This window comes from Piliocolobus tephrosceles, chromosome 7, assembly GCF_002776525.5.
Source record: "Piliocolobus tephrosceles isolate RC106 chromosome 7, ASM277652v3, whole genome shotgun sequence".
NCBI classification, from domain to species: Eukaryota; Metazoa; Chordata; class Mammalia; order Primates; family Cercopithecidae; genus Piliocolobus; species Piliocolobus tephrosceles.
The window spans coordinates 8,234,236-8,256,093 of NC_045440.1; the positions used below are offsets into that span (position 1 = coordinate 8,234,236).

General features: G+C 42.1%; 1 protein-coding gene across 1 annotated transcript in view; it reads left to right on the plus strand.

Annotated features, from left to right (window-relative positions):
* Positions 1-21,858, plus strand: part of CSMD1 (CUB and Sushi multiple domains 1) — a 2,063,566-nt gene that overhangs the window by 1,849,924 nt on the left and 191,784 nt on the right. Inside the window, exon 41 of the mRNA XM_026453909.1 lies at positions 2,201-2,410. Within this exon, the coding sequence (XP_026309694.1) occupies positions 2,201-2,410 (210 nt within the window). The remainder of the gene's footprint in view (positions 1-2,200; positions 2,411-21,858) is intronic.

Consider the following 21,858-nt stretch of genomic DNA (forward strand, 5'->3'; position numbering starts at 1 on the left):
CCCCCTCCTCCCTTACCCCTCTCTTGGCGCCTCCTTCTCTCCTTTTTTTCTTTCTTTTTTCCTCACTTCTGAATTTCTTCTGAACAAAAATATTTTCTGTAATTTAGAAACAAATTAATAGCTTATTGGTGGCTGTTCGACAAACAGCAGTATTTGACATTTTTGAATATTTGCAGAAATGTTGTATATTTAAAGAGTTGTTCCACCTTGGTTATATACAGGAAACGATGTTAGAATGGCCAAGACCACCGCAGGCTGAGATAGCCCTTTTTTTGACTGGTGATGTAGTACTGGCCTATAGACTTGGACAATGTGATATGAATCTAGCTACTCATTCTAAAAAGAATTCTAAAGTTTGCTTAAATTATTAAAGATCTTTTTTTTTTTTTTAGAAAAAAAAGTGTCACTTTTATTTTACTCTCATAAAGATCTTTCTTTTTCTTCTTCTTTTTTGTCTTCTCCAGTTTTTCACATTCTATTTTTTTTCAATTCATCCTCTTTCAATCAAGGCTGAACATAATACAAACAGATTTTCTCCAAGAAGAGTGGAATATTTTTACCATCGTGAGACTGTCAGCTCTTGTCTAGCCTATTGGCATACCAAATCAGAAAAAGTGAGGCCCTTGTCAGTGAGTGCGGGGTTAAACCTTACTCTGCCATTTCCTGTGTGAAATGAGACAGAACAGCTAACATTTCTGAGCCTTGGTTTGCTCACCTGTAAATTATGAGCATAGTGATGGTTACTGTGCTGGGAATAATCTTGGTTGGCAAATCAGACCCCAGGCATACCGTTGGCGTCACCCAATGCCCACCCAGGCAGGGCATTATTTACCCTTTTGCTTCTCCCTGCCAAGTTTCTCCATAATTAATGAAATTGTTTTTCTTGTATGACTTTAAATTTTGTTGAGAGATTTTAGGTGTTTCTTCCCTACAATTTTTCGCTTGGACTTTTTTCTTCCTTTTTACAAAGTACTGGCCTCTGACAACTGTGTTTTCCTTTGATGCCTGAGTAGATGTTTGTGTGAATATTTTTCTGCACTTAAAATTAAGTAGGATAACCCAAGTAGGTGTTATCTTTAATTTTCCCAATCTATGAAACATATTAGATGAAAAAATAATTTAAGTTCTCATCTATCAGAAAGAGAAGAACCACGCAGAGTAAAGCTTTCTTTTATAACACGCTATAACAGCCGATAGTTAGCTTAGTTTAAGTTTTACGACCCAGCTTAACTGCATGGATTTATGGAAAGACTAACGTCTTTGGAGTTCTATATAAATTGCTTAAATGAGTTAGAATATCTAAGACATAGTAGTAAAATAAGTTAAAAAATGCCACAATGCAAATAACTCTAAATTGTTATTGTTTCCTTTTAAATTATCAGCCATAGCTTATGTAATTCATAGGTCAGTATGATATCAGAGACACTGGTCATTTGTACAGTCTTTTGGTATGCTGAACTATGCCAGGCTGTGAGATTTAATTGTGAGAGTTATGGTGGGGTTTATTGGATTGGGTTTCTCACAAACATCAATAATTTGTTTTGCACACATAACACAATAGAAAATGATCACTTGCTGAACTAATAAAACTTGTGCAATGGTATGACCATCCAGTTAGTGTAAAAGCCACTTTTAAAGTTTGTTGCATAGAACTATGGGACAAGGAGAACAGACAGAACAAACAGACAAACGTAAAACAAAAACAAACAAACTCTGCTGCATGTTTTAAGGCTAAAATTGTTTTCTTATTTGTTTGTTTTTGTTTTTGTTTTTTCCTTGATAAAGCCATCAATTAGCTTTTGGATGATGTAACAGATGATCACAACTTCATATTTAAGATTGTCATGATTGTAAAAGTCACTGGACAAAATCATCCCGGTGCACGTGTGTGCTAGTTGGTACTCTAAGGATTCTACCCATGTAGCTCTGTGGTACGGTGCTGGTAATATTCACACTTCACAAACAAATTGACTTCTGGACGTGAGTTTCCTGGAAAAAGACCATGAGGCAGAAAGTGGCAGAGGAAAGATGGAGCCAGGGTGTGTCCTCTTCCACAGTGCCTGCCATCCTCCATGGCATGGTTCTGTCTCACAGAGAGGGACGGTCTGGGGAGACTGCTAACACTCCAGTCACTTTTTATGAGCATTGATTTTATACATTTTGATATGAACTTTCATTAAGTCTGCACGTTTTTCCACAGGTGCCCATATTCAGTTTCTGAATTTCTCTACCGAAGCTAATCATGACTTCCTTGAAATTCAAAATGGACCTTACCACACCAGCCCCATGATTGGACAATTTAGTGGCACGGATCTCCCCGCGGCCCTGCTGAGCACAACGCATGAAACCCTCATCCACTTTTACAGTGACCATTCGCAAAACCGGCAAGGATTTAAACTTGCTTACCAAGGTAAGGAACAACAACAAGAACTGAAACCCAGATCTAAATACACTTCTTACATTTTAATTGCGTGTAAATATAAATCTCCCTGATTGGTTCAAAGCTCGTACAGCTGGAATAATTGTTTGGTGGAATGCTGGTTTCTGGTTTGCAGTGGAACATTTGTTTTTGAAAACAGAGATAAGGACACAGATGTAACCGCCAGTGGGTTTGCCTTGCCTGTTGCCTAGACAGAGCTGATTTATGAAGACAGGGGAATTGCAATAGAGAAGGAGTAATTCACGTAGAGCCAGATGTGTGGGAGACCAGAGTTTTATTATTACTCAAATCAGTCTCCCCAGCATTCACGGATTTGAGTTTTTAAAGATAATTTGGCAGGTAGGGTCTTGGGGAGCCGGTAGTGCTCTTTGGTCAGGTCGGAGATGGAATCATAGAGGGGCGAAGTGCGTTTTCTTTGCTGTCTCCTGTACCTGGGTGCGATGGCAGAACTGGTTGGGCCAGATTACCGGTCTGGGTGGTGTCAGCTAATCCACCAAGTGCGGGGTCTGCAAAGTATCTCAAGCACTGATGTTAGGTTTTGCAAGAGTGATGTGATCCCCAAGAGCAATTTCAGGAGGTTCAGACTCTTGGAGACAGAGGCTGCATGACCCCTAAACCATAATTTCTAATCTTATAGCTAATTGTTGGTCCTGCAAAGACAGACTGGTCCCCAGGCAAGAAGAGGGTCTTTTTGGGAAAAGGCCATTATCAATTTTGTTTCAGAGTCAAATGAAGAATTGAATACCTTCCCCAAATTAATTCAGTCTATGTCCAGGAATGAACAAGGACAGCTTAAAGGTTCAAAGCAAGATGGAGTTGATTAGGTCTGGTTTCTTTCGCTGTCACAATTTCCTCAGGTATAATTTTGCAAAGGCAGTTTCACAGACACACAGGGGATGATCAGGTACAGCTGTTACCTACGCTTCACCTGCACTCCCATTCCACCTGCGTACACTCTTTCCCATGACCGTAGTCATCTGCGTGGTCAGCCACCAAGTCTCATCATCCCACAGCTTTCCCATTTGTCACGTGTCCCTCTGAGCTCTCATCCGTTCAGGACACCAAGCGTCCCATGGTGCCGGGAGTTGATACATATGACGGTAAGTCTGTCGGTCTCTCAGGTGTGTATGCCTTGCCGTAGCACAGATAATGGCTACCTGCACTGTTCATGTTCAACTTTCACCACAAAAAGAGAAAAAAATCAGTGATTGAACTTTATCGTTTTTTATTCCTTCAAATATGCAATCTGTAAGAAAAGTTTGCATCATCAAAGCATTTTTGACATGTGAAAAAGTTCAACATTTTTATTTCATGCAAAATGATTTGTATGGCCTTTCCTTGAATATTGGTAGATCAAATGAGGTTGAAAATGTTAAATCTAGAGCTTGCCATTTTTTTTTTAAACTATAGTTAAATCACTTGTTTCCCTAATTCCACAGAATGCTCAGAAACAGGGCTTTGATATTTATTACTGAAAGAGGCTCGTATTTTATGTTGAACTCTTAGGCATTATCATGTGTAGTCTCACCTAAAATATAAAATATAGACACAGACTTCCAGGATTGAGGTCTGTTAAACTGGAAATCTAGGTAGGAGCATAAAAGAGAGGAAACTAAAGTCTAAATCAGTGAGCAATATGCCTATAGACATTGCCAGCATTTTTCTATGAACACACTGTGTCTTCCGGTGTTTCCTTTCTTTATTTTCTTACTACTTAGCAAACAGTATCACTCACTAATCATTCCCTGCTTGAAGCACACTAGAGAGAGAAAGAGAGAGAGAGAACATCAGAGAGGAAGCAATTTCCCACAACAAAATGGATACAGATCTGCTTGCCTGTGCACTTATTTTCTGTTCTTTCTCTATTTCGGTGGAAGAGAATGTACCTCCTACTTAAGGGTAATCGAGGCCAGGTGTGGTGGCCTCTCGCCTGTAATCCCAGCACTTTGGGAGGCTGAGGCAGGCGGATCACCTGAGGTCAGGAGTTTGAGACCAACCTGGCCAGTATGGTGAAACCACATCTCTACTAAAAATACAAAAATTAGCCGGGCATGATGGCGGACACCTGTAATCCCAGCTACTCAGGAGGCTGAGACAGGAGAATTACTTGAACTCGGGAGGCAGAGGTTGCAGTGAGCCAAGATCGCACCATTGCGCTCCAGCCTGGGCGACAGAGGGAGACTCCATCTAAAAAACAGAAAAAAACCAGTAATCGATCCTATGCTCTAGGTACCTCTCTCCCTACTATTTCAGAGACATTGTATAGTGAATATTGTCTACTTCTGCATTTTCAGCTACTATCTCTCCATGAAATTTTCCTCAATAGCATTTCAAATATAACTCATCTCTCACACATCCATACACACACATACACACGTACACATCGATTTATAATTTTAATGTACCTTTGACCTCCAATCTTCCTCCAGCTTCTAATTTCTAAAACAAAATTCCAGAAAACTTATGTAAACATGCTCCATTTCCACACCTGTTTCTCGCTTCTATCTATTCAGCTGGTGTCTAATACGAGTGGCTCTTCTATGGACAAGATCTTCTATTTCAGGAGATGTTAATGTCACTAGCCCTAGAGGCACACTTCCTTCCTCATGTCTCCTGGTGACCTCCAGTATGGCTACCACTTCTCTTGACGCCCGTTTCCCTTGGCTTCAGCGGCCACAAAATCTCTGGGTTATTCTGCTGTCTCTGGCTAAGTGCTTATTTTCTTTGCTTCCTTGACCACTTCTAACTGACTTTAGCTATATAGGAGGTTGGAATCCTCCTATATTTCCATCCTATGCTTTCCATGATTCAAACTCCTGCATTCAAAGCCCATCATGGCCATTCACAGCTGATACGTCTTGTGCCTGGTGCCTCCAGCTCAAGTCTTCTGCAAGCCCCAGGACACGATGTCTATTTTCCACCTCCACTGGGAAAGACACAGGCACGGAAACACGTGCCTGAAGCTGAGCTCACAGTTTTGCTTCCCATCTTATCTTCCAGTCTCCCCATCTTACTAAATGTGAGGTGCAGTGTTCCTGGAATCTGCGGCTGCCTCCGTCTGTCACCGCCAGCAGCCCTAACTGCTCTCAGACCTTTCTCCTAGAAAATGGCCCAACTCCTAAATGTCTTTCCAGATTTACTCTTCCAACTTCTCTCTTCTTTCCAAAAGGCACACTGGATTGATTCCTTTTGTGATGAAAGCGTTTATCATGCTTTCTTAGAGTTTTAGGAAATGGTTCAATGTCTATAAGGAGCCCAGTCTCCCAGGCTGTGGTTCTTTCTCTGTCTCGATTCTCACTTGCCCCTCTGAAATGTCTCCGGCAGCCACAGTGATTTCTACCTCAGAGCTTTTACATGTATAGCAATCTCAGCCTGCAATGCTCTCCATCTCCACCCCCACTCTTTGGTTAGTCACTCAGAACTGTTTCTGTGTAATCCCTGAAGGAGGCAATCTCTGAGTACCCCGACCAGAGGAGGTCTCCTCATTCAGAAGCTTGAATTCTGATGTGCTTCTCCCTGTGTGCTGGTCACGAGCATTCCTGCCAGATCTCTCCCATTCTCTCCACTTCTGGACTCAGGATAGAGGTGCCTTCAAAATGAAGTGTGGTGGTGTGACTTGCTTTGAGTAATGAAATTGGAGTGAATGTCGCTTGGGATGGAACCTTGAAGAGCCAAAATTTACTTTGCTCTAATAGCTGCTCAGTCTTCTGGATCCCTGAGTATCTACAGGAGAAGAGTCTCCTGCCATCCCAACCCAGAGCCAGAAGGAAGCTGTCTTATATTAAGTCACTGAGATATGGGATATTGTTTTCTTGTTTTTTGTTTTCGAGAGGGAGTCCCGCTCTGTTGTCTGGGCTGGAGTACAGTGGCACAATCTCAGCTCACTGCAACCTCTGCCTCCCAGGTTCAAGCAATTCTCCTGCCTCAGCCTCCCGAGTAGCTGGGATTACAGGCACCTGCCACCATGCCTGGCTAATTTTTGTATTTTTGGTAGAGACAGGGTTTCATCATGTTGGCCAGGCTGGTCTCGAACTCCTGACCTCAGGTGATTTGCCCTCTTCGGCCTCCCAAAGTGCTGGGATTATAGGCATGAGCCACTGCACCCAGCAGGAATATTGTCTTTTAATGCCATATAAATGAACCTAAACTGACAGGCATACCCTGGGACTTAATAAAATCAGGAATTTATTGTGTATAGTCAGCCCTCTGCATCCATGGGTTCTGCATGTGCGGATTCAAGCACCTCAGATCGGAATATTCTGAAATACGCAACACGTGGTTGTGTCTCTACTGAACATGCACAGACTCTTTTTCTTATCGTTATTCCCTGAGTGATACAGAATAACAACTATTTACATGGCATTTGCTTTGTGTTTGGTATTATAAGTAATCTAGAGATGACTTAAAGTATACAAGAGAATGTGCTTAGATTATATGAAAATGCTCCATTATTTTATATGCATATCCTGTAACCCACCCCCCTGCATAAGCCAAGGTACAGCTGTATTTCTATGTTTAAAGGATGCCTTACTAAAAACAATACACTGCATGAAGGTGATGGTCATTTCTGTGTTACCTTGCTCTGTGCTCAGCAGGAAGCGCAGTGCCTTGCCTGTAATTGGTCCCCAGTGCACACCTGTGAGCTCCATACTTGAGGCGTTTCCACCCCCCACCCATGCTAAGGGACTTTCTGCCGTGCTGCATATGCATTTTAGGAAGCACCTGTGCAGGGCTTGCCTTTATTTGGTTTATCTGTGCTCTGACTTCCTCATTAAATTAAATTGATTTTTAGTCCCTACTCATTGCAGATATTGCTAGCAAAACTCTTTTAAAGGATAAGAAATTGTAGCTAGATAGGAGGAATAAGGATGGTGTTCTCTAGCCCTTTAGGGTGACTGGAGTTAACAATAACATATTCCGTAATTTCACAGAGCCAGAAGGATATTGAACATTCCCACCACAGAGAAATGACAAATGCTTGAGATGATGAACATACAGATGCAGTAATTGCCCAGATCTGATCTCTATAGATTATATGTATTGAAATCGCTATGTACCCCATGAATATCTGCAATTATTATCCGTCAATTTAATAAAATTTAAAATATATATATATATTTAAATTCCAAAGAGTATTACATAGAAAAATTTTAAAAATTTAGTCAATTCATGTCACTGCAGATACTGGCACAAATACCACGTGTCCGGTCTTGGTAACGTTGGATTTTGTAGAGGGCTTCTTTAAGGGATTGTGCTTTCAGCCAACGAAGTACCAGTTACACAGGGATGGTGGGATTTGCAGTTACTGTCAGGAAACATGACCCCAAGAATTACCTCAGGCACTGGCAGTCCTACCATGTGTGCAAACAGCTCTGAGTGTACCCTGGGTGTAACCAGTGGTATAAAAATATTATCGATGCCAGTACTGTTATTCTCTTCTTTTCATTCCATCTCTTCCATTGCCACCAGAAATCCCAAAGGGATCAGAATTAGTTGGTTGTCAGCCAGTCACGGTGGCTCACGTCTATAACCTCAGCACTTTAGGAGGCTGAAGTGGGTAGATCACCTGAAGTCAGGAGTTCGAGACCAGCCTGGCCAACATGATGAAACCCCATTTCTACTAAAAATACAAAAACTAGCTTGCCGTGGTGGGGAGTACCTGTAATCTCAACTACTCAGGAGGCTGAAGCAGGAGAATTGCTTGAACCTGGGAGACCAGAGGTTGCAGTGAGCCAAGATTGTGCCACTGCACTCCAGTCTGGGTGACAGAGTGAGACTCTATCTCAGGGGGAAAAAAAAATAGAATTACTTGCTTGGTTGTCCTCTCTGCAACACATAGACATATATATCACTGTTACACATAGTTGTGAAAATAGAGTCTTGATCGAATTCTAGGACTAACCTGGTCTCCATAGCTGAGTCCCATCAATTAGTGGTTAGATGTAATCCATGGCGGGGGGACAAAGATCCAGGATGTTCCCCATGAGTCTGCCCTCTTTGATTGTAAATGAGAGAAATCTGACTCAAACTAGTTCAGGTAAGAAGTACAAGGTGACAGCTGCGTGGGCTGGGGCACGTCCGGAGCCTGGGCCTCAGTGACACCTGAATTCTGTTTGCCCCATTCTGATTTTCATAGCTTTTTCTGCCCTAATACACATGGATGATATGTCTTCAATCTAACCATACCCTGGGCAGCAAGGACAGGATCCTGCTTCCCCTACTGCAATTGCTAAACATTTTGGGAACACTTTCCTGGTGGGGCCAGCTTGTGTCTAAGTTCAGCCACTGAGGCCAGGTGGACGGAGACTATGTGTTAGCTCAACTTGGGTCACAGAGTCAGAAATGTGATTAGCAGACTTCACTCAAGGGCATGATTTAAAGGGGAAGAAGCTGGTTCCTTTAAGAAGGTGCCTGGGAAAACAGCAAAATACATATACCATGAAACTGTTATATAATTGGATTAAAACTCTATGGAAATGAAGTATTTATATGCAAGAGATTTTTGTTAGTGTTTTCTTATGTCCTCATCTGCTCTTGCAGAAGTATTATTAGTTGGTCTGGAAGAGCTAATTGCCCTGTTTTACTATATTAAAAATAATTGCAGCTTTTGGGAAGCCGGGGCGGGCAGATTGCTCAAGGCCAGGAGTTCAAGACCAGCCTGGGCAACATGGCGAGACCCTGTCTCTACAAAAAATTAGCTGGGCGTGGTGTTGGGCACCCGTGGTCCCAGCTACTTAGGAGGGTGAGGTGGGAGGATTGCCTGAGCTTGGGAGTTCAAGGCTGCAATGAGCTGCCATCACACCACTGCACTCCAGCCTGGGCATCAAAGCGAGACCCTGTCTCAGTAATAATAATAATGACAATAAGAACTGTGATGTATGAAGTGCTCACTCTGCACCACACTATGCTTCCTGATTTCCACATAAATTCCAAGGTTATGCACATTTCACAGATAAGAAAAATGAGGCTCAGAAAGGTTAGCAAATTGTGAAAATGTGCACAGCTGCCTGTGGAAGTATGATTTGGAATCAAGTCTGCTAGACACCAAAGTAGTCATGTCAGCCAAGATGTTGTATTTCAGAAGAAGGAAGAGAAGTGAAGTCTTTGGATTCTAAATCAAATGATTTAGTCAGTGCACTAACAGGAGAAACAATGTTTAAATCTAATGAAGTCAGTTTAAAAAGAACAATTTTCTCCCACGAGTTGCAAAACCACTCAACCATCCCTGAGCTACAGAATGGCCACGGTGGGAAAACTCCAATCACAGTTTTTCGTTTTGGACCCGACACCTGACAGATCCGCCTGCTCCTCTCAAGTTTTATGGCTGCGAAAATACCCTCACCGAAACCCCAAGAGTCAGACATTCTCCACAAGGACTTGCAGCACATGCCGTCGTGGTTGGGTGCAGGTGCTGCCTGTGACCGTGGAATCCAGATGTCAGCTGTAGCTGCATTGCCTCTTGCAGATCCAGGGGCCATTGTTCAGGAACTGCCTAATGTCATGGCCTCTGGCGGTCAGAACCCTTGCCCTTGAGTTATGCAGCAGACAGACAGAGCTTGCTCTTTCTTTCTTTCTTTCTTTCTTTCTTTCTTTCTTTCTTTCTTTCTTTCTTTCTTTCTTTCTTTCTTTCTTTCTTTCGTTTTTCTTTTTCTTTTCTTTCTTTCTTTCTTTTTTTTTTTTTTGAGATGGGATGTCACTCTGTTGAGAGGCTGGAGTACAGTGGTACGCTCTCGGCTCACTGCAGCCTCCAACTCCCTGGTTCAAGTGATTCTCCTGCCTCCCTAGTAGCTGGGACTACAGGTGCCTGCCACCACGCCTGGCTAATTTTTGTAGTTTTAGTAGAGACAGGGTTTCACCATGTTGGCCAGGCTGGTTTCGATCTCCTGACCTCGTGATCCACCCGCCTTGGCCTCCCAAAGTGCTGAGATTACAGGCGTGAGCCACCGCGCCCGGCCTGACAGAGCACTTTCTAGGACTTTGCAAGGATTCAACAGGCCTTCAAGGCCATGCCACCCTTTCTCAGTTTGACTTGTGAGACAGCTGCAGTGCGGCCTGTCAGTGAGTGTCATGGCCAGTGGTCAGTTCATGGAGGGGGATCCAGTCCAAGTTCTCCCACCCAGGGTCAGTGCTCTGAGCCAGGGAGAAGTGCTGGGCACTCCTGCCAGCAGCAGGTGGCTCTTCACCCACCTCTGGTCACATTCACCCCCTCCTCCTCCCAGACCTAAGCTCTATCCCCGCTCCTCCCAACTGCAGCCCTGAAGCCCAGCCACAGGTTTCTCCTCAGAACCCCTTCATTCCTGGTGGGTTAGGGGCTCCACTCTCGTCTGCTGGTGTCCACATGAGCCTTCCAGTGTAACAGTAACAGGATTGCCTTCTGCTCCCAGGGGTACCTCTCTTCCCCCGAGGCCAAGGCACCCCCAGCTGCTGTAACTGGCATCCAACACAAGACAAACCCAAGCTCTATAAGGAGAGAGGTAGGATGATTGTAAAGGGGAGGCTCTGAGGGATCCTCAGGTCAGCCCACATCCCCGGGGAGTAGGGGAAAGTAGCCTCCTGTTTAGAGAGCGGTGAGGCAGAAAGAGCAGGTGGGGGGCCCAGGAGGAACAGGAGCAGCCAAGAAGGGGCACCGGCCGGCCTCCCCCCAGGTCGCTGAGGAGCTGTGTGCTGGCCCACGCTGCGGTGGGTGATGTCCAGGGGTCTGGGGAAGGATGCAGGCTCATGCGTAGCCGCGCTGATACGCCTTTTATTCCAGTGTATCCGTAGGACAAGCAAGTCAGCTAACCTCATATGAGGCCAAGTGCAAGTTGAGAAGATCCAGGAGCCAGCTCCTCCCAGGTGAACCGAGCGGCGCCCTCAGCCTTCGGTAGACCTGGGTGAAGGAGAGTCTTCCCACTTGGACATTTCCTGGAGCACAGAAGGCTGGGAGTGGTTTCCTAACCTTCACTCTTTCCTAGGATTAAAGGGCAAGACGTTGGAGCTTGTGTAGGTCCTGAGCTCCAGAAAGAAATAAGAGCTTGGGCTCCTCGAGGGTAGTGGAGTCAAATTAGGAGAGAGTGAGGGAAGGAATGGTGTGGTGAGTAGTTGTCTTGCTATGCAGATTAAAATCGCTCAGGTAATAAAGCAACTGTCCTCCTGATACAGACGCTTTCATCCATGTAGATCACCTTTATAGATGTAAATTTCCTTTACAGAAAGGCAGCTATTCAGAACTACTTTTGTATCTGCAGTGTCTCAAAATAATCTGGTGGAAACACAGCAAAGAAGTGTGTTTTGGGGTGGCATATTCTGGTCTTCTAGAGTCATATTTTGGAGTGGTATCCTGAGGCCCAACAGTATCTAGAACTGATGAGACTGAACTCATAAAAGTGACACTTTGAAGACAAATCAGCTTACTTTCATAGATCCGTTTTTAATTCTTTCCATTTTTGAATAAAACATTATTGTAGTATTTTATAACTTGTGAAGTTCTCTGTAATCTAAACCCATTAGGTTGTATTTTAAGTCAATTTTTCTTGAAAGCTATCCATGTATTAGACTAGCACGAGAATGTAATTTTTGCGCCTAGAGCTAGAGATTAAAAAAAAAAAAGATAACGTGAGTGTTTTGTAAAATAATGTCATAATTTAGTAGAAAACTAGACTTTCTTTTTTTCTTTTTTCTTTTTTTTTTTTTTTGAGACAGAGTCTCGCTCTGTCGCCCGGGCTGGAGTGCAGTGGCCTGATCTCAGCTCACTGCAAGCTCCGCCTCCCGGTTTACGCCATTCTCCTGCCTCAGCCTCCCGAATAGCTGGGACTACAGGCGCCCGCCACCTCGCCCGGCTAGTTTTTTGTATTTTTAGTAGAGACAGGGTTTCACCGTGTTAGCCAGGATGGTCTCGAACTCCTGACCTCGTGATCCGCCCGTCTCGGCCTCCCAAAGTGCTGGGATTACAGGCTTGAGCCACCGCGCCCGGCCAGAAAACTAGACTTTCAATTACAAAATTAAAATCCAACATGATCCTCTCTATAACTGAGGTATCTGCTGAGGTCTGAGGGTAAAACTCGTTAGGTAGCCTTGCCGAGCAGGCACACTGAGCGGGCTTTCCCTGAGAAAATTCCATGTGAACAGGACCTGGAGGCCACGTGGGAACCCTGGCTTACACTAGAGGTGGAATTATGGCTGCCAAAGGTGAAGGATGAGTTTGGACATGAACCAGTGGAGTGAAGGCATTGGATTGTGAAGGAATTTGCATCCCCTGTTAAGATCATGAGTTTAATTCTCTACACCAATTGTTCTGGGGCCTCGAGGATAGAATTCAAGAATCTATTACTTGGATGGTAAATATATACAAAACAATATTTATGTATTTTTCCCTTTAAGCCTTAATTTATATTTAGCATTTCCTTACATTTTAAAGACAGGCAATAATATTAAAATAGTATTAGCAGGCCAGGCACAGTGGCTCATGCTTATAATCCCAGCACTTTGGGAGGCCGAGGTGGGTGGATCACCTGAGGTCAGGAGTTCAAGACCAGTCCGACCAACATGGTGACACCCCATCTCTACTTAAAATGCAAAAAGTAGCTGAGCATGGTGGCAGGCACCTGTAATCCCAGCTACTCAAGAGGCTGAGGCAGGAGAACTGCTTGAACCCAGGAGATGGAGGTTGCAGTGAGAAGAGATCATACCTGTGCATTTTAGCCTGAGCAACAGAGTGAGACTCCATCTCAAAAAAAAAAAAAAAACATATTAGCATAACCTGTGACTTTGTCACCAAATCATAGATTTGTTTCATTTATTGCAGATATCTCAAAATGTTACTACACCATGGTTTGAAGTTGCCTTAGTTGTTAGACTTGCCACCTGTTATTGAGTGAAATAACAAGATACATAATGTCACGCCACAAATTTTGCTTTATCTCACTTTTGTAAGAATATGTTAATATCGCTGGTTTCCTTTGTAATCTTATGTATTTTATTTTATACAGTAAGACATTAGTTTGAGAAACTTACTAGACTTCACCAGAGTGCCGAAGTAGTTCAGATTAAAACAGTTATGGACTCTGGAGGACCTTAAGAAACGATCACGGGTTTTAAAATGAGAATTACAATGACCTTAGATACATTTTAAAACCTAATCTCGTACAATGTAGATTATGGACTCTTACCAAAACACTTGTGGCAAATACAGAGAGACTGGAGGCAAAAACACATGTTTAGGGCATTGATTTGAAGTTGCAGGCATAGAGGCTGCAGCCATGCCCAGGCTGAAGCTGCGTTAGTGGTGCCTGCTGTGGAGGAAATGATTGGGGTGATGTTTAGGTAGTTAGTGGGAGCCTGGGGTCTGCCACTGTCCAGGGGGGCATTGAGATTTGAAGGACTGGAAGGAGACATGGCTGCACGTGCTAGGAAGAGTTCTGGATGGAGAGAAACCTGATGAGTCCAGAGAAGAGAGAGGAACAAGGCTGGTGTACTGGGAGTGAAAGGTCAGAGGGTTCCCCAGGAGTCAGGGGGCCTGGGGTTTTGGCTGTGATGCATTCAGGTTGTTTTAGGTGTAATGTGATGTCATTGAAGAAGTTTAAGTAAATGAGAAGTTGCTTACACGCAGAGAATGAATTGTGTTTGGATGGGGGTTGGGGGAAGTGAGGGAGGAGTAGAGCAAGGGAAGCAGTGAAGAGGCTTCCAGGAATTGGGGGTGGGAGGCTTTCAGCTCCAACACACCTATATCGCCTTGTCTAGCTGTATGCACGACGTACAATTTTGAATAACGTGTATGATGAATTCTGTGCTTCTCTCCCATTTTCCTACCCAACTGTCCCCTCCCTTGCCCCATTCCTAGTGAAAGTATATCCTGTTAAAATACGAACACTTCCTCCATGATCATCATGTTAAACTTGTTCATTACATGATAATTTCCATTTTTAATGAGCATTATCTTAATATCTGAGCCAAAAAGAAAAATAGAACATAATTATATGTCATAAACCATTAACTGTCAATTAATTGGTCTATCTCAGTTGACACTAAGCCCTTCTCAAGTCTCCCACATTTTGAATATTCTTAATGCCATATTCAACACTTAACTTTTTTTTTTTTTTTGTTTATTGGTTGGTTGTTTTTTTTGTTTGTTTGTTTTTGAGACAGAGTCTTGCTCTGTTATCCAGCTGGAGTGCGGTGGGGCAATCTCAGCTCACTGCAACCTCCACCTCCCAGGCTCAGGCGATTCTCCCATCCTGAGTAGCTGGGATTACAGGTGTGTGTCAACATGCCCGGCTAATTTTTGTATTTTTAGTAGAGATAGGGTTTCACCATCTTGGGCAGTCTGGTCTTGAACTCCTGACTTCAAGTGATCTGCGTGCCTCAGCCTCCCAAAGTGCTGGGATTACAGGCATGAGCCACAGTGCCTGGCCTAGCTCCATGTTTGTTTTGTTTTGTTTTGTTTTTTAATGATTTTGTTGTTGTGTTTTACCTTGATATTTTACAGGTAAGGTTACTAAGGCCGTGTGTATATAGTTCCAAAAGCTACCAATTATTTCAATCTATAATAATGGTCTATAAATAAACAAGCAAACCTGCAAAAAGCCCACGTAGGAATCATCTAGACCACAGGTCAGACAATTGCTTTGGTTGGCTCACAAAATATTTAATATTTACAAAAATCAGTTATCAGTATTGAGAATTCCGTGTTACATAATTTGTGGGATACCCATAAATCCACTTTCCCTTTTTTCCGACAATAGCAGAATTTGGAAATATTTGTCCTGCATTCCCACATAGGAGAGAACCCTGGCAGAGTGGGCGGTCATGACTTCAGGGCCTCCTCTAGGTTCTTACTGGCTCGCTCATTGAAGTTGACTGTGTGGCCTTTGGGCATTAGAAAGTGTGAGTCCTCTCCTAGGTCAAGCATCTGGTTGGCTAAGCAAGTGTTTTATTTGCTTGACACCTAACTCCAGGCTAGTATTGTTTGTCATGCAGTTTTTAAAGGATTTGTGAGATACCCTTAAATCTGCTTTCCCTTTTTCTCTTGCAATAACAGAATCTGGAAACATTGGCCCTGCTTTCCCATGTCTTGGATACCCCATTCCAGGCCAGGTGTCAAGCAGAAGAAAGGACTTTCAATAAATAAAACAAAAACTTGAAACAACATTTTTTTTTTATTGTAGGCAATTAATTTTCTATCACTGAGATATAAAAATAAATAATATAAAGAAATGAGAACATGAATTTGAGCTATTTTATTTTCTTGTAGGGTATCATATCTGACAGAGGTGACACTTAATTAGATAGTTTATCAGTGTTTGCCATTTTACAAAATTGATAAATTGATAAGATGACACTTAACTCTGATATGTAAGTCAAATAAACATTCCTAGGTTCTACTTGAGATTTAGAAGCTAAGATTATAATTAATAACTCCTAAGAAGATGCATAAATCATACAGAGAATTCTTGTCATTTTCAGTGATGTCTGTGCTGTATACCTTATTCTTAAAGTTTGTCATTTATTTATGACCATGTAAAGGTCAGAGATGTTACTATAGATGTCGCTGTCTGGAAGTTAAATGACTTATCAAGATCTTTGGTAAAATCAAGCCATGCACTCTATTTCTGAGTCAAGAACTGAAAAACTGACAATAGCATGAAGCTATTTATCAACTAACTAGATATTAGCAGGAAAATATAACAGATATCAGAGGGATGACTGCATGGTTTCATTACACTTATGATTTAAACACTTGATGTGAATAATAGTTATTTTTTCAGATCCAAACAAAGGATTCCTTTATAAAAGATAAAATTCTCTATGTTATTTTGCTTTGGTTGTATTTTTTTTTTTTTTTTTTTTTTTTTTTTTTTTTTGAGACGGAGTCTCGCTCTGTCCCCCAGGCTGGAGTACAGTGACTAGATCTGAGCTCACTGCCAGCTCCGCCTCCCAGGTTCAGGCCATTCTCCTGCCTCAGCCTCCCGAGTAGCTGGGACTACAGGCGCCCGCCACCTCACCCGGCTAGTTTTTTGTAGTTTTTAGTAGAGATGGGGTTTCACCGTGTTAGCCGGGATGGTCTTGATCTCGTGACCTCGTGATCCGCCCGTCTCAGCCTCCCAAAGTGCTGAGATTACAGGCTTGAGCCACTGCGCCCGGCCTACTTTTGTTGTATTTCCTTGGGCTTACTGCTACTTAGATTTTCATAATACTCGTAAAAATTTTGACATGTTAAGCATTTTAGTGACTTGCTTTTCTTTTAGGTTTTGCAGTCTGCCATTTGGAGAAGTTAAGTCCCTCCCTTCCCCTCCCCTCCTTCCCTCCCTCCTTCCTTCCTTCCTCACTTTCTTCATTCCTCCCTCCTTCCCTACCTCCCTCTCATTCCTTCCCTCCCTCTCTTCCTTCCTTTGTTCTTTAGTCTCTTCCTCTCTCTCTCTTTTCTGTGTTTTAAAGCATATTCCTGCCTTGTAATGCATAAACTCTTTGGGAAAGAAAAATTCTTCAATGCCAAATACCTCAAAGATAATTTTAAATGCTTTAGGCATAGGAAATAAAAATGTCTTTTATTTTCAAAGTTCCACTGTTTTTCTTCTTCCTTTTGCCATGTGTGCTAAACACCATTTTTAAAGATAATTGGATGTGTTAAATCTGTTTATTCTTCATCACAATCATAAAACTGCTGAATTTTATGTGAAATGATTTTTTCAGAAAATAGGCTATAGTTTGTTATACCAATTTTTCCCCTTTAGAAGAACAAGCAATTAAACCACCTCCAGGTACAATGAACATCTGAACAATTCATTCTGAATTTTGTGAGCATGCAAATTGTTGCTTATACACAAACCATAATTTGTACATAAAGTTGATATGCTTCTAAAACTGCATCATTCCTTTTCCTTTCAACGGGGGATTGAGTGACTTTGAGCGATTAGGGAAACAGGACAAGAGGGCTTACTCAGTCTCTTTTTGTACCCCTCTGCATGAGTGAAATTGAGCTTTCAACCTAAGGCTTTACAAAGATGCCTCTTTTGCGTAAAAGTACTTCCAAGAGTGACTACAAAGGGTTGTAGCAATCCCCACCCCCACTAGGACAACCATGTACAAGACAGAAAAGGCTAAGATTCCCCTTAGTTTGTGGACAAGACTCTTAGAAACCAGGACCTGAATCTTCGTTGTTGACTGATGTTCTCCCTGCAGAACACAGGTATCTACTCCTTCTTTTATGGGTTTTCTGAAAGCAAAAGCAACACCCTCACCTCCATTCCTCTGAACCAAAAGCTGACGTTCTCAGCGTGCATCAGTAGATCCATCTCCTAGGTGAAGGCCCCTTCAGATTTCCACATTCCACTTGCTGCAAGCCTCTCATGCAATGCAGGGAGCACCTTCCGTGTGCAGGCTGGTCCTCCTGAAGCATTGATGGATGAGCCTGCAGTCTCAGCGAGGCCCAAAACTCTGACAGCAACTTTTGCAGCAGTTTGGTTGGCTTCATCAACAGGTGCTGGGACTAGGAGTTAAGACCACAAATGGAGCATATTTAGGCAGAAAATATGTCTTAGAATTGAGAACCAGGGTGATATCCTTGGTTATAAAGAAAGAGTGATATGCTATCCCAGAAGTTTAGAATGGTCAATAAATATGGGAAATTGGTGAGCTTCTGGATGTGTGCACTTGGGAAATTCTGTGGACTACCATTCATGGCTGAGATGCTACTGTGACCCCAGATGGATCTTTTCATTGAGAGGGAAGCTGAGGACTCAAGCGGGGCTTCAAAGTCTTCAGTGAACACCTTGATGTAAACTGCAGCCCTACTCTCTGTAGCAATGCCCTGTACTTAGAGTGATTCACCCTAATTTCCACCACGAGAAGCAGTGGCCTCTTCCTCCTTGGTCTGTGTCCGTCAGAGCAGTGGCTCGAGGGCTTCGCCTTGAGTAATGAGAAATATTTTATCAAAGAAACTAGACAATTCTTTCCATCAAGACTAAGCTTTTCTGAACTAATATATGTCAACAGTGATTCATTTCATTTATCATCCCATTTAATTCTGTGGCCCTTGAATAGATGGGTATATTTAGTCTCCTTTCATGAATGAATAAATGAGCCTCCTGGGATTAAGTGGAACATTCAGGTCCCTATATTGGGAGAACCAGGCTGAACTCAGGTCACATCAGGGTGCCTCACCTATTTTGCAAAACTGCTTCAAGGCTCATGTATGTACTGCCGAGGTAGATTTCTTCATGTGTTGATGATTCTCTTTCTAATTCAACTTTTTCTTTTTTTGAGATGGAGTCTCGCTCTGTCACCCATGCTGGAGTGCAGTGGTGCGATCTCGGCTCACTGCAAGCTCTGCTTCCTGGGTTCAAGCAATTCTCCTGCCTCAGGCTCCCGAGTAGCTGGGATTACAGGCACATGCCACCATGCCCGGCTAATTTTAGTAGACATGGGGTTTCAATATGTTGGCCAGGCTGGTTTCAAACTCCTGATCTCAGGTGATCTGCCCTCCTCGATCTCCCAAAGTGCTGGAATTACAGGCATGAACCACTGTGCCTGGGCTTAATTCAACTTTTTAATGACAGATAATACAACAACTCTTATAGAACTAATGGATAATACCTCCAGAAGTCTTTAGGAGTTGCCCAGTATGGGGATGCAGAAGTTATGTCCTTCAGCTGAATCAGAATTTGTTTGATAATCGTGACTTTTACCACCTTTTACCCTAGACGATAACTTCTTTATCAAATTCCACAGAAGTGATCTTTCTTCTTTTTCTCTTTACTTGATGACTTTCTTTCTTAAATTAAAACTTTTTATACGTTTAAAACCCATTTATGAGGATGAATGCTTTTATGATGGGTACAGAGCAAGAAAGGCATGCTTCATGAGGGTTCTGACAGCAGATTGAGCCCTCCTTCGCCCTCTCACACCTGTGCAGTCCGGCGCTGTGACGCATTGCGAGTCCTTCAGAGGCATGTCCTGGAAGCCAACACAGGCAGTATGAAACCCATCACACCCACACCAAACAGGATGCAACAGGATCCTTCCAAAATACATCGATTTTCAGCATACCAAGGAAGTATCTTAATGACTTCTTTTTAGTTATTTCCATTCAGATGCCTAATATAATGCTTTATACCTTATTGTGTGAAGTGTGACAATGAATCCAAGTTTGGAAAAGACATTTGAGAACATAGAGAATATGACTTTATATATCCAAAGTTGAAGGGAATATCAATATTAATATTTAAGTAGTGAAGTACTCAGTTTAACAAGACATTTGGAACAAAGACCAAAAATTAGTGTAACTGATACTCTTACTTGGTGATACTCTTCGTTAGTGTATAGTTTACAATAGAAAAAGAAACTAATTGGCATTTTAAATTCTTGAGATAATTCTGAAATGAGTCACGGGCTCTGAATAAGCATCATCATCATTATGATGTTGACTGGCAGATGGGGTTTATCAGGGGAAAAAATGGGTCCTGAGTTTTTATACTATGTCTATGTCCATTTATAAAGTGTGTTCTAATGAACATCCTGTGGCCTGAACAATTTGACGACTAGTTCCTCTCCGCTTAGGAGTTGGTGAGAGTGTGAAAAGGGGCACACACTTTGGGAGACGGGGTGCAGAGGTCATCTCTCTACTGCCTGAAACGCTCCCCTTATCCCAGACACTGAACTCTTTCTAGGTTTGGAACACATACTATTTCCTTTGGCTGAAAAGTCTGCCTTTCTTGGTCTTTTCCTCATTTGTACCATTTTACTACTTAGATCTTAATTTAAACATCATTTCTTCAACAAAACAATTTTGACCACTACTGCATAATCTTAACCAAGTTGTATATTTTCTTTATTTCAATCCACTATTTATTTTTTAATAATAATTTATGCAACTTACAATTCTTTTATACAATCATCTATGCTTTAATTTGTTTGTTTGCCTAAATTCACAAGATTAAGACCCATTTCTAGTTTCCATTTATAACTAGCATTTATAACAGAGTACACTGTCAATATATAATCTTTATTTCACTCAATAAATGAATGATAAAAAACACTGCGCTGCCCACACAGGCTAATCTGCTTCCCCCACCCACACAGGATAATTGTTTTGTTGTCATTAAGAAAAGAAAAAAAAAAAAACAAACAAACAATTTTTTTCAACAGAGTAGCCCACAGCCATTGGGCTTGGAATCATTAAATGCAACTTCAAATTTCCTATTTTTGTGTTTGTCATAGAGGTTAATTTCATGAGCAGAAGAGGGCTAGAGCTTTCAACACCGGTTTTACATATCCCAAAAGAGAACTTAATTGTACTTCTTAAATTACCCAACAGACTACACAGACAAACTAAGGAAATGCATTGCTTTACATATTATTAACACTCCTTTGTGTAAATGTGTGTGTCTCTGTTAAACACTGTTTTACATGAAGGTTCACCAGGACTACCTATGAGCCATTAACTTGTTAATATTGTATTGTGATAGTTGAGGCTTGTATACTTCCAAGGCACCGCTAATTCGTGGATGAAATCTTCTAATGAAGATTAGGATGTATTGAATCTAGTTTTATTTGCTTCTCCTCCTGTAGAAACTAGCAATCAGCTTTTCATGTTTTTTTTTTTTTTTCCTTAAGGTTTTATTAGCATTCATATTTGGTATATAGGAGGACTCATTTTTCCAAGAGTTTATTACATTTAAAGTCAAATAAGAATGAGAAATGAATTGCTGATTTCATCCTAAAAGAGAATAATAAAGAAGGAAATGTGTTGATAGTTGGAACTCAGTGTGGAATTATTCGTTCTTTTTTTGTGAGCATGGGTCTCTAAAGCAATTTTAGGTCCAAATAGCAATATTGCGAGGAGGCATTGCATGCACTCTGGAGGTTTTCTAGGCCATTTAGCACTGGCTTTCAAGAAAAGGCTGTTTTTGTGGACTTCAGCGTGGAGTGGGCCCTGGCAGAGGCACCAGTGGCCTTGCTGTGTGTTTGACAGGTTGGCCCAGGGAGCCACACGATGGGGGAATGCAGATGAGGGGTGTGCGCGTCAGAGAAAGAGAGAGATGCTGATTTGGCCTGGCTTTCTGTTTTAATGTTCCCTGTCCCTACATTTATTAGCATAGATTTCTAAGCATCTAGTTTTTCAAATAGGTGATAACAACAAAAACAATCAATAACGAGGGACACGCCACTCTAGCCTTTGAGCTACGTGCTTTAAGACATAATTGTTTCACAGGGGTTTGAATATTCTTCCTTGGAACACCTGCAGAACTTTTTCATTGCAGCCAAGAACAATGTAAAAGATTCTAACAGTCCAATATTCTACTTTTCAGACACAAAACAGCTGAGACACACTATTCTATATAATGTAGCTACTGTATGGTAGACTGTTGTATTAGTCCGTTTTCACACTGCTGATAAAGACATACCCAAGACTGGGAAGAAAAAGAGGTTGAATTGAACTTCCA